The 12,704-nt window shown below is 37.1% G+C and overlaps 1 protein-coding gene across 1 annotated transcript in view; it reads left to right on the top strand.

The window, feature by feature from the left end:
• LOC125233850 (protein unc-13 homolog B) overlaps positions 1-12,704 on the top strand; it is a 463,752-nt gene that overhangs the window by 140,168 nt on the left and 310,880 nt on the right. The window contains exons 7-10 of the mRNA XM_048139988.1: positions 520-635; positions 5,095-5,198; positions 10,639-10,724; positions 11,204-11,300. Of these exons, the coding sequence (XP_047995945.1) occupies positions 520-635; positions 5,095-5,198; positions 10,639-10,724; positions 11,204-11,300 (403 nt within the window). The remainder of the gene's footprint in view (positions 1-519; positions 636-5,094; positions 5,199-10,638; positions 10,725-11,203; positions 11,301-12,704) is intronic.

Genomic DNA, 12,704 nt, shown 5'->3' with positions numbered 1-12,704 from the left:
ACGCTAAGCGTGCCGAGCAAGCTCGCCGACATCATCCCGGTAGTTCAGAGGCTGACATGTGTTTTTTTTAATGGAAATTGAAACATCTGTGACAGCAATCCTTTTTGTTGGCCTTTGCCTGCCATTGCTTTTAAGGGCAGGTGGACCAAAGTGGAAACGTTTTGGTGGTTAATTTTGTATGAAATAAGCGCATTAAGCCCGTTGACACCATGGGCGGGTTGGCCTGTCACTGTCACGAAGAGAGGTCTGAGGGGCAGAGGACTCAGCAGTAATTAAAATTACAATGTGCTACCCTGAAATAGAAGCTAGATTTTTAACATTGGCTATTTCGCCGATGATACTGATCAGGGCCATAAATTCATTATATGGATGATGAGATGACAGGCGATAGAGAGGTATGGAAGAAAAGGACATGGTGCGCCGACCCCATATAAATTTGAAAAGGCAAGCTAATGGTGATATAGACAGTTTCTCATTACATACTTAATTGTTGTTAAATATGCATTTTTTATTTTCCAGCGGGTTACTCCGAGGATTCCGACTACACGTCGGACCTCAACTATCCCGTGGGCCAGCACGCTAACTGCAGCGCCTCACAGTTCCGTACCGCCGCGCACCAAATGCACACACCACAGGTAATATCACATAATATGACTGAGGCCCACGGTAAGCTCAAGAAGGCTTGTGTTGTGGGTACTCAGACAACGATATATATAATATATAAATACTTATATACATAGCAAACATCCATGACTCAGGAACAAATATCTGTGCTCATCACACAAATAAATGCCCTTACCGGGATTCGAACCCGGGACCACGGCGCAGCAGGCAGGGTCACTACCGACTGCGCCAGACCGGTCGTCAAAACAAATACAGGGTGAAATAAAAAGGACCCATTAAATTTCGCATAGTGACTTAATAAGAGGTCGTAATGAACAACCTTTATTATCGGACCAATGCTGAAATCACGAAAATAAAATATCGTCACTACTTTAAAAAATCTCGTATCTCACGGTGTTCCTTAAAGTTAAAACGCAGTAAGTCTATATGCATTCCATACATACATACCACAATTTTCTTTTCATTGATAGACGAAGATACAAGTTTTTTTAAAAGTAGTGACGATATGCTTTTCCATAGACCGGTCTGGCACAGTCGGTAGTGACCCTGCCTGCTACGCCGCGGTTCCGGGTTCGAATCCCGGTAAGGGCATTTATTTGTGTGATGAGCACAGATATTTGTTCCTGAGTCATGGATGTTTTCTATGTATATAAGTATTTATATATTATATACATCGTTGTCTGAGTACCCACAACACAAGCCTTCTTGAGCTTACCGTGGGCCTCAGTCAATCTGTGTAAGAATGTCCTATAATATTTATTTATTTATTTATTTATAGAAATGAGCGGCATCATGACAGTCGAAATGTATGAACAGGTTAAACACGACGCGGGATTTCCTAGATAGATAGAATAATGTAAATCTGAAAAAGGTATCTCAACTTATCCCATACAAATATTGAAAATATAGCTACCGCGTAAATGAATGTTTGTTTATACACAAGAACAAGTGGTGCCTAAGGCACTGGTCCCATCGCGAGCTAGTAAGCTATGAGCTATTGGCTATAAAAACGAACAAAACCAGTGCCTTAACCTGTTGCCTGGCTTTAAATTGGCACAGACTTTGCTTAGGAGCTCGATTCTTAGATAATTCCATTTACCACAGCGGTTAGGTATATTTAATATTTGTGGTTGTCTCTGACGATATAAGAAGTCCGGTGTTTAAACACTGGAATTTCATTCTCATGGACTAGAACAAAAAATGACACAGCGCTGATCTAGTGCTATATTAATATTAATTTTAATTTTTAAATTTGATTTTTATTATTTGACGACCGGTCTGGCGCAGTCGGTAGTGACCCTGCCTGCTACGCCGCGGTCCCGGGTTCGAATACCGGTAAGGGCATTTATTTGTGTGATGAGCACAGATATTTGTTCCTGAGTCATGGATGTTTTCTATGTATATAAATATTTATTTTAAAGATTTTTATTGAACATAATAACATACATTTAGTAACAAATTTGTTCGTAATCAGCTGCATTAGTATAAACTGTGTCGCAGCTATTTACGCCCACCTCGGAACATAGTGAATTTTATGTTCTACTTATATCTAATAGACACATCAGTTTAGAAGTTTAGTAAACTTAAGTTTACTAGTTCAAACATGTGGTAATTGTTATAATTAACATTAAATAAAATTTAATTACAGCGCCTTTACGTTTTCAGGAATTAATAATATATATCGTTGTCTAATTAAATAATTTATATATTATATATATCGTTGTCTGAGTACCCACAACACAAGCCTTCTTGAGCTTACCGTGGGCCTCAGTCAATCTGTGTAAGAATGTCCTATAATATTCCCAGTATTTATTTTCTATCTTAGGCTAGGCTGTTTATAATATGGATATAAAAGTAAAATACAAAAACACATACAAAACAATATAAAAAAAACATATAAACACATTATAAAAAACCTAACCTAGGGTGCCGCCAGCAGCGGGGCAGGGCCCAAGCTGCCGGTGGTTAGGGCTGCAGAGAGAGGAACCGTCGGACTATCCGCGCCGTGTCCAAGATCACCGCCTTCTGCATCTGGCCCAGTGTTGTCACATACAATTTGAACAAAATGGTAGACCAGGGTGAAAAAATAGGTAGAAACTGGTAGAATTAGAAACGAAAAATAGGTAGATCTACCTGTTTTAATACCATCTAAGGTAAGTCCAGTTTTAATGATTAAAAATGCTTCTAAACTATTAAAAATATATTTATTGGTTTACTTGGTGAGTTCTTTATGGTGTTTATATATGTTTTTGTTAAAATATTTTAAACACAAGCTAGCGTCTCCATTGTTCGCAATGAACCGCTTTGTATGAAGCAGCCCCTCTAACGTTTCCGTACATAATCTGTTCCTTTGACAAGTTTTCATCAGATTTATTGAAGAAAATAGCCTTTCTACATTGTCATATGCACTGCTATGAGGAATGTCATTGTCAAATGACACTGTCACTGTCACTACCAGGCTGTCAGTGTCAAAACTGTCAAACATCAAGACTTTCAAGCTGACTCACCCACAGATTATTCACTAAACACGTTCCGATTTAAGTAAAATGCTGTAATTATAAGACAGGTAAAACTTAATTTCGTAACACGCATGGAGAATTTTCTACAATAGTAATATTTTAGAAAATAGGTAGATTTAGGACCGAAATAGGTAGACAGGTAGACGGGAGGCAAAATAGGTAGATCTACCTATAAATAGGTAGATGTGACAACACTGATCTGGCCCTTGATCCAGCCACCTAGCGAGAGTCTCTTAAGATGTTGGTCGAGACTCTTCGCTATGAGACCGTTCGCTGAAACGACTATCGGAACAATGATCGTTGAATCAACATCCCACATGGCGGTTATCTCGTGAGCCAAGTCTAGGTACTTACTGGACTTGTCCTTCTCGGCTTTCACGAGATTCTCATCATGGGGGATGGTGATGTCAACGAGCACTGCCCGGCGTTGCAGTCGATCTATTATCACAATGTCAGGCTTATTGGCTACAATAGTCCTGTCAGTGATAATAGATCGATCCCAATAGAGCGTGGCACGACCATTTTCAAGAACTGGCGCAGGTAAGTACTTGTAGTACGGTACTTCGCGGTCCACAAGGCCGTATTGAAGAGCAAGTTGCTGGTGAATAATCCTGGCTACGAGATTATGTCTGTGCAAGTACTCGCCGTTAGCAAGATGAGAACAATCGGAAATGATATGCCTGAGTGACTCTCCGGGACGGCGGCATGCCCGACAAATGTCGACCGTACCGTCCTTCAGGATATATTTCCGGTAGTTGTTCGTCATCATAACTTCGTCCGCAATTGCACAGGCAAAACCCTCGGTTTCTCCGAAGAGGTCCCCGAATCGTAACCAGTCGTCTCAGAAAGTTGAAAATTTTTATTATATTTAGTTTTAAGCCAGTTCTAACCTATCTTTGGGATCATTATGCCTGAAATAAAAGCTTTTTTATTTATTTATTTATTTTAGGTACCTAACTGTCTTTAGTTTTCCGATACATGCAAATCTTATACCTACAGTACATTATCCTACAGCCAACACCCACGAAGTTCTGAAAAACCAACAAACGTTGGAATGAATAAGTTGCACTCGACTGAAACGAAATTCACTGGCTTGTACTTTTCTATCAAATAAAATGTTCACTTTATGGTATCTGTATCTAGTTAAATGTTTATTTTATAGACGTTCATTGAATGCAGATCTAATCGGGCGTACGATATGTCTGAAGCGTATACGTTTACGTTTTATGATCGTTTTATAGCAATTCGTTACGTGTTTCAAATCTTGGGATCCATCTTGTTACTTATTGAAATGTTTTATTGTTTTTTGAAACGTTCTGTATTTAATGTGCGGCAATACTGTCGAAGTAAAATGTGTAATCACCGTGCATAGACTGCCATCTCTTGACACAGGCTTAAAACTTTTGAACCTCAGTTTTGACAATTTGCCCATATTCCTAGCTTGATATGTGTGTTATGTCAAATATTAATATTAGCGCCATCTAGTAGCTGAGCGTACCCCAAAGGTGTAATGCCATCTAGGCCACCGTACCTTTTTCTGTATGGTACTGAGGTACGTTTTTTTCTTAGACTTTATCTGTCTAGATGGAGTTATATATGTTTTTGATGTGCGGCAACTGCAATTTTATCATAGGGTTGTATGTATTTATTTCTGTAGTTCGATTTTTCTAGGTTCATGACAGACGAAAACTTTTTCAAATGTAAATTTTTCCTAAAAGAAAGCTTTTTTTATTCAAGCCAGTCCCTAAAAAGGTCAAAATGGAAATAACTTTTTTATAGGAACTATGCGTACTTTTGAGTAGGAGAGGTGTAACGCAAAAAAGGTTGGAATAGGTATTAGGTATGTGAAGGACTGGAGGTAGATTCAGTTTGAATCGACAAAACATGGTTTTGTTTCCAAAAAACATCAACTCTACAATTACCTAATCAACTTTTTTCTATGTTATTCCAGAGATCACTGGAGGTGTCCAGAGAAAATTCATCCGAGAGAGAGGAGTACCATATGCACGGCGACACCGACCCGCTTTACTACAATAGTCAGCCGAGAACAAATAGGTACAGTATAAACACAGTATAATAAAGAGTACTATCGTACAGTATGGCCACTCCCGCTCCCCGCTGAAAGTGCCGCCCACCCCCTCTCGGTTACCTCACAATTATCGCCTGTCAAAAACGCGAACAGTCGACCTGTCATTATCTCACTCACACAATGCATGGTACGCGTTCACCTACACAAGTTTAGACTATGTGCTAGCAACGCGCCTCTTTCATAATTATATATTTGATCGCCAGTGTCCGAGATGTGTGTATAGACTTCCAAAAAATAATACGTGCCATTATTTGGGTAAAGGGACTTTATAGTTTAGTTTCCTACTAGTCAAATCAGCTTCTTTTTAGGAACTGTCAAAACGATTTGCTAATATGCTACGACCCTGCTTGCTACGACGCGGTTCCGGGTTCGAATCCCGGTAAGGGCATTTATTTGTGTGATGAGCTCAAATATTTGTTCCTGAGTTATGGATGTTTTCTATGTATATAAGTATTTATATATTATATTGTATATATCGTTGTCTGACTACCCACAACACAAGCATTCTTGAGCTTACCGTGGGCCTCAGCCAATCTGTGTAAGAATGTCCTATAATATTTATGTATTTATTTTACTATGAAATACTGAGGAGTCACGTCACTATCAATCATTTACTTTATATCTTTTTCTTTGATTTATTTTATTAAATATAAATGGTGTTTAAACATAACTACTGTCCATATTTTTCTTATTACACTGGTCAAAAAGAGAAATAAAAAAACAAAGTGTGATGTAAAGCTGCATTTTTGGTATGTTATTTGGGATCCTTGGGGGAATGTAGGACTATATTTTGCAAGCAAAAAAATGGTGTGCTAACTTCGTAATTTAAAAAAAAAGTAAAAAAATCAGACTTATTTTTTTATTTTATTTTAGGTTATTGCCGTTTTATTAAAAAACTATGCATTTTTGGTCAAAAGTTGCTGTGTAATGTTGAAAGCGCATTAAATTCCAAACAGTTTGACATCTTTTTTATCAATGTCCGTCAAATATTTTTTGAGATATGAAGCGTCAAAAAATAGCATTTTTCCCCTTTCTATGAAAATATTCGTTTTGCTAATATTTTGAGACAGATATCAGCAAAACAACTCAGGCTATTACATAAATTGTAAAATAAAAATGTAGAAAATTTCACTAGTTTTCATTTAAGACCAAAAGAGTGCCAGTTATTTAAAAAATAGGATTATATCATAAGTCTAGTATAACTGGATCAGAAATAATCGGTGGATGGTAATGGCCAAATGGGATAGTTTACTCATATTTACAGGAGGTGTAGCGGAGAACGAATTATTATTATTATTTGGGGGCTGTTCAAGTATTACTCAGACACATATTTGCGTATATCAAATCAACATTTATTTAGTAAGTTAAGTTTACGGTCAGAAAGAGCTTAGGATCGCCGCTTGGCGGAAAAAAATATTTACGAGTAGAAAACCCTCATTAATTGAATCAGATTGTTCCGAAATTGTTCTTGTACGGACTGGTTTTTAAAGCATATCACTGAGGGTCAATAACATCGATGCAATCTCACGAGCGTTGTCGTGGACGTGCCCGAATCATAGTATTCTCCGTTTAACGAAATATCAGTACATAGTATGTGTTGTATTGCACGCGCAGGTCTCTCACCGCCGCGCAGGTGTAGTCGGACCATAACTCGACAGTATACACGCTTGTACAAAAACTGAGGAACAGCTGTCTTTTTACGCTGTCACTACATTTGGCGAATCTTCTAGCCGACATGTTTGCCCTTACTGCGGTGGCTCGCCTCTGCCTTTCTATGTCCTCGTGGTCTTTTAAACTGGACAACAAGATGTGGCCAAGATATTTGACTTCGTGTACTCTCCGCAATTGAACTCCATCAAGCAAAAGAGGTGGTACATGTGTGGGCGTATGTGCTGCGTCCATGAGCATAAATTCAGACTTGTCTGGATTGTATCTCACGTTATGCTGGCTGGCGTATCTCTCGCATTCTGCAAGTAACTCACGCATAGCTCCCACAGATGGTGCTAGTAGGACCATATCGTCTGCATATGCGATGTGATTTATCATTTGCCCATTGATGGAGCAGCCAACCTCGGTACTGGTCAAAACCTGCGACAGCCCATCCATGTACACGCTGAAGAGAGCCGGAGACATACTGCCTCCTTGTCTCACGCCACAGTTTAGCCCGCTGGCTGTGGACAGAGTTGACTTCCATCTTACTACGTTCTTCTGCTGGGAATAGGTACCACTTCTCCAGTATCTTAATAATTGGCGTGGGCGCTTTCCCTTCCCGTAGTTTATTCCACAGCAATTGGTGGTCAAATACAACTCAAGTGGACTTTCTATCACTACAGGAGTTATGCCATCAAGATGCAGAACCAGGACCCTCAAAAGAAAAAGTAAAATATAACTAATTCTGTTTTATTTTTCTAATTTACTAAACTTCAAAATTTTACTGTATTTTATTTCTTCATTAGTAATAGTCAAATCGATGCAAAGTTAGCTTAGACAATTTTTTCAGATAAACGGATGTCAAAGAAAGTAAGATCGAATAGATAGCACTTTCAACCTAAAACTTTTACCGTAAACTATTTTACCTTAACCAATCTACCAGACTCTTGGCTTCTCTATTTATAGATTTTTTTTTGTTTACCAAAGTAACTATTCGTCTTATTGACCTTTATTTGCACTAAAACTAAAGCAATATAATTTTTATACAATGTTATATTGCAATATATATCATATCATGAAGTATTTTGCAGATATTTGTCTAAAAATATTGGCAAAATGCTACATTTTATAAATTCGTCAAAAATTAACCTTTTTTGACGCTTCATATCTCGAAAACTATTTGACGGACATTGATAAAATAGATGTCAAACTGTTTGAAATTTAATGCGCTTTCAACATTACAAAGCAACTTTTGACCAAAAACGCATAGTTTTTTAATAAAAAATAAAAACCAAAAAAAGTCCGATTTTTTTACTTTTTTTTTTTTTTTTAAATTACGAAGTTAGCACACTTTTTTTTGCTTGCAAAATATAGTCTTACATTCCCCCAAGGACTCCAAATAACATACCAAAAATCCAGCTTTACATCACACTTTGTTTTTTTAGCCGATTTTCATGTAAGATTTGACCGGTGTATATAATTATGTGATGCTTTATTTAGTGCACTGCATAAAATATTTTATTTTAAGTATAGGAAACAAGCCTATTTGCGGCGGTGGCGCTTACGTCCCACGGCGTCGTATTTGTATACGATCATCGCTCATAACGCCGTAAGCGCCATCGACAATAAGGTCCCTTTACCCAGATAACGTCACATATTATATTACGCATATTCGTATAACTACTACTCGAATTCAGGGCATTCCATGAGAATTCCCCTTACGAAATGCTATTCTTCTAGTAGGTACATATTTCTAAAAACGCTCAATATCTTTTTTTTTTAAGTAAATAACAAGCAACCACTATTTTATGTTTGACTAAATTTTAGGACATCACTAACAAATTGGCAGTATATTTTCGAGCTTTACGGCTTTGATTAAAGCAATTGCCATAAAAGACATAACCATTTCGCAAGAGACAGGTTCGTGGAATGCACTTTCAGCTTAACTTGAAAATTCAGCAAAAGTTTCAGTCTAACGGTACCTTACTCGTCTCTAATAAAATTTTGATTATCAAATATTCAATATACTTAGGACGACGGCTTAAATATATTTTTCACTACAAATGGTGCTTTTTGCAAGCACTAGTGCTTGCGCACTAGTGGTTCATTTTTAGTCAGGTCAGGAAGATTACTTCAGAGGGCCATCTGTACCTACTGAAAAACGTCGTACGATAGACGTGCGATAAGGAAATTTGTAAATTGTGTAGATTTAAAACACTCCCTTCAGTTGTGATTTAATTTATCGCAAGTCGTTTCGAAATTCCTTTTTTCCGCACTTGTGCAATTACCACATATTTGAATTACCATATTTGAATAACTGTTCATGTTGAGCATACCAGAACTACCCTGATATTCTATTCAGTGACTCATCTCAATTTAACATAATAGATGGCGCTAGCAGCAACGATCAATTTTTTGATACCAGCGCCATCTCTCGTGAATGGTTCAAACTATTAACCGTGAATGTTGGCTAAGAAGGGGATGATTTGGAGTAGCTATCTTATGTTTACCAATCAGCGTGATTGTGTTCTTATCCGCAATACGGAAGGAATCCTACTGTCATAGCAACCTAAATAAAGACAAATATTATTTTCATTACTTACTTTTGTGATTGCTATTGATATTAAAAATGTAAAAAATCCATTTGATACTTACTTACAACAATTCACTTTTATAGTGTAGTGACGAAGTATTATCGTCATTCCATAACCTCTAGGTACTTATAGTAATTTGATATACATATATACATGTACATAGCCACAGTTTAGTCAAAAGCACGTTGTGCGTAAAACTAAATTTTTATACCATTTGCAACTATGTGTGCATTTGTAAAATACTCAACATTGTAATCGATATTGTTTCAAAACTGTTTATGAAAAAAAACCCAAATCCAAAAATAGTTCAAATTTTTTGGAACTAGGTATAGCCTGACAAGTTTTTATTTGACCCTCGCCACGTTGCGGATTTTCAGCAGAACTAATTTCTTTTACTGGCAAGGATTACTATTTGACACCCGTCATCGAAAGCCATCGAATGTCAGTGATATAAACAAGAAGAAAAGATTTTAAATTTCCTAACGGTTTCATCACAAATATGCCCAAAATAATATTGAAAAAGTGAAAATAATTATACTTAATGTGAAAAATGAATTACAACAAAAAAGGATGAAGGATTTCACAGCATTTCGATGATAATGTTCCGAAATCGGTTGTTGACATGTCCGGTACTGACGGTTTATAGTTCGGTTCTCCTGTATTGATTTGTTGGTTTCGATTAAGCTTCATATATTTTTTGTTCTTATTTAAGGTGTCTGTAGCTCTGCCGTGAAAAATATTTATAGAAATAAGGAGTCTGTTCCATCATTGCTACCAGTACAAAACAAGGTCTCACGCAAAAAGAAAATAAACATTGACGACTTCGATGCAGGCACAAGATTCATGTGTATTTTAGGCTGTGCGGATACAAGTAGCGAGTATTCAAACCTTGCTTATTACATTTTTGTTCTCTAAAACCGTTTTAGTTTTCTACAAATATTAACGCGAGACCAGTACACACTGTCCCCATTATATATGACGTCCGCACTTTATTGCCATATGAAAACGTTTTGTAGCGACACTTCTTCAGGGTCAAATAAAATCTTGTCAGGCTTTACTTACTAAAACCTGTTTAGAATTGTATCGAGGATGCGAATGTGTTTTTATTAATTTTTAAGTCCTGTTTATTGTGACAAATTTAAGAAGTTTTTTTTGGTTTTAGGTTAGAAACGTGGTCACAACTTCATGCTCAAACAAGCGTCGAGTCTGCGATATCTTGGCGGACAGCTGCCGATTGGCAATCTGCAGGTGAGTTATCCTAAAAAGATGGATAAATAAGATAAAGATGGATCACGTCTTCGATATTGATAATAACCTAAACTAACCACATAGTTAAAATTTTGAAAGAAAAAAAAACCCCCGACCGCGACATAGTGGACCGATTTTCATGAAACATGGATAAGAACACTCTCGACTAACCCAGCTTTCAAACAAAACAAAATCTAAATCAGTTCATCCGTTCAGGAGCTACGATGCCACAGACAGACACACACAGACAGCCAGACAGATAGACAGACAAACATACAAACAAACAGACAAACAGACAGACAGACACGTCAAACTTATAACACCCCGTCGTTTTTGCGTCGGGGGTTAAAAATTGGTGGGCTGATAGAGTTCATGACGCTGAACAAGATCCACTAAAATATCTCAGGAAGTTTGTATGATTTTTTTTTACCAGATTTCTATACATTTGCATAATAAACCGTGTTTTTTGTCTATTGCAGAGGACCAAAGGCGGCCAAGCCTCGAGAGGCAGAACACGCTATACGACGAAAGTATGGGCTACGGTTATGACCCATATACCAATAGCACGCACATTAGGTATGATTATTCGATAATAATATAGTTGTTACATACATACATACATAAATACTCACGCCTGTATTCCTAAAAGAAGACAGATCACAAGAAACTGAAAGAATGTCCTCATATATAGTGCCAAGAATTTATAATAAAATTAATTTGTTAAGACATACTTACTCCAAAAATGTCAAAAACTATGTTAAAAACTAAACTTAAGTCCTATCTATCAGAGGACAACCAGGAGTTGTAATAATTTCGATAGTTAAAAGTAAAAAAAAAAAACAAAAAAGGGTTTAAATTAGTATTAAGTTACAAACGTTAAATATTAATCTTAGAGTATTAAGTTACGTTTCTGTTTTATATCAAAACTGTATTTAAGTAACTAATGTCTAAAACAATGAGCGCCTCTCGCCATCAAACGTTACAGTTTGGCGAGGATTCCTGTAAACTGTTAATTATAAGTTTAGTTTTTGTGAATAATAAAAAAAAAAAAAAAAAAAAAACTGCTCAAGTTTAATGACACTGTTAGCAATTACCTAAGGGGTTGGAGAAAACGAAACTCTGATAATAATACAAATATATAATAGGATAGGGACATCTTACGACTTCGCACGTCCTATGACCCGTCAAATCTTTATTCAAAAACATAATATTATGTTACAATACAAACTTCTAACATCAACTTCGAACAATACATCTAATCTTATAATTAACTTAAAATTAAATCTTAAAACCCTAAAGACAGCTTAGCTAACACAAGTAGGTTATAATTAAATATAAAAAAACCTCCCTCAGATCCCCTGCTTCCGGAATAGACCCCAGAATGCTTGCGGCGTTTCCCCTTTGCACCGCCAGATTCAACCTCTGAGCAAAGAAGGAACCCGCTCTTTGGTCCCCCAAGCTATAAGGCGTTCCGACACCTTTTTAATAAAAAAATTCGTATCAGACGACCAAGGACCCATAGTCTCCAATGCAAGCGCCGCAAACTCATAATCGTTCACTAAGAAAGAGTATTTGCGGCGCTTTATCGTTTGGGCTTGGTCGGCGGCAGACCCAGGTTTCCTAACCGAGCCCTCCACGTGGGACGGAGCCAAAGTGTCGACGCAATTAGGGCGTCCCACGCCAAGGCGCGGATATCTACCGTTGAATTTGTCTGATATATGTTTGCTGTCACATATGTCCGGGAACGTCGCGCCATTATTGTGACCTTGAGTTTGATCACACTGAAACACATCACTGAAACTTTATAAAATCTTATATTTAATTTTCTAACTTAGTAAGGTTTTAGGAGATAAAAGGAAATACACGTAAAGTACGTCCTGTTGTATGCCTCTATTTAAAATCAATAGTCTTGTCTCTGTTGTATCTTTTGCTGAAATGTGCCAATAAATAGTATTATATCTATCTGTCTACAGTGCAGTC

This window comes from Leguminivora glycinivorella, chromosome 15 (genome assembly GCF_023078275.1).
Source record: "Leguminivora glycinivorella isolate SPB_JAAS2020 chromosome 15, LegGlyc_1.1, whole genome shotgun sequence".
Classification (NCBI taxonomy): Eukaryota; Metazoa; Arthropoda; class Insecta; order Lepidoptera; family Tortricidae; genus Leguminivora; species Leguminivora glycinivorella.
Note: the sequence above shows the minus strand (reverse complement) of the source record. Positions and strands in the feature narration are given on the sequence as shown.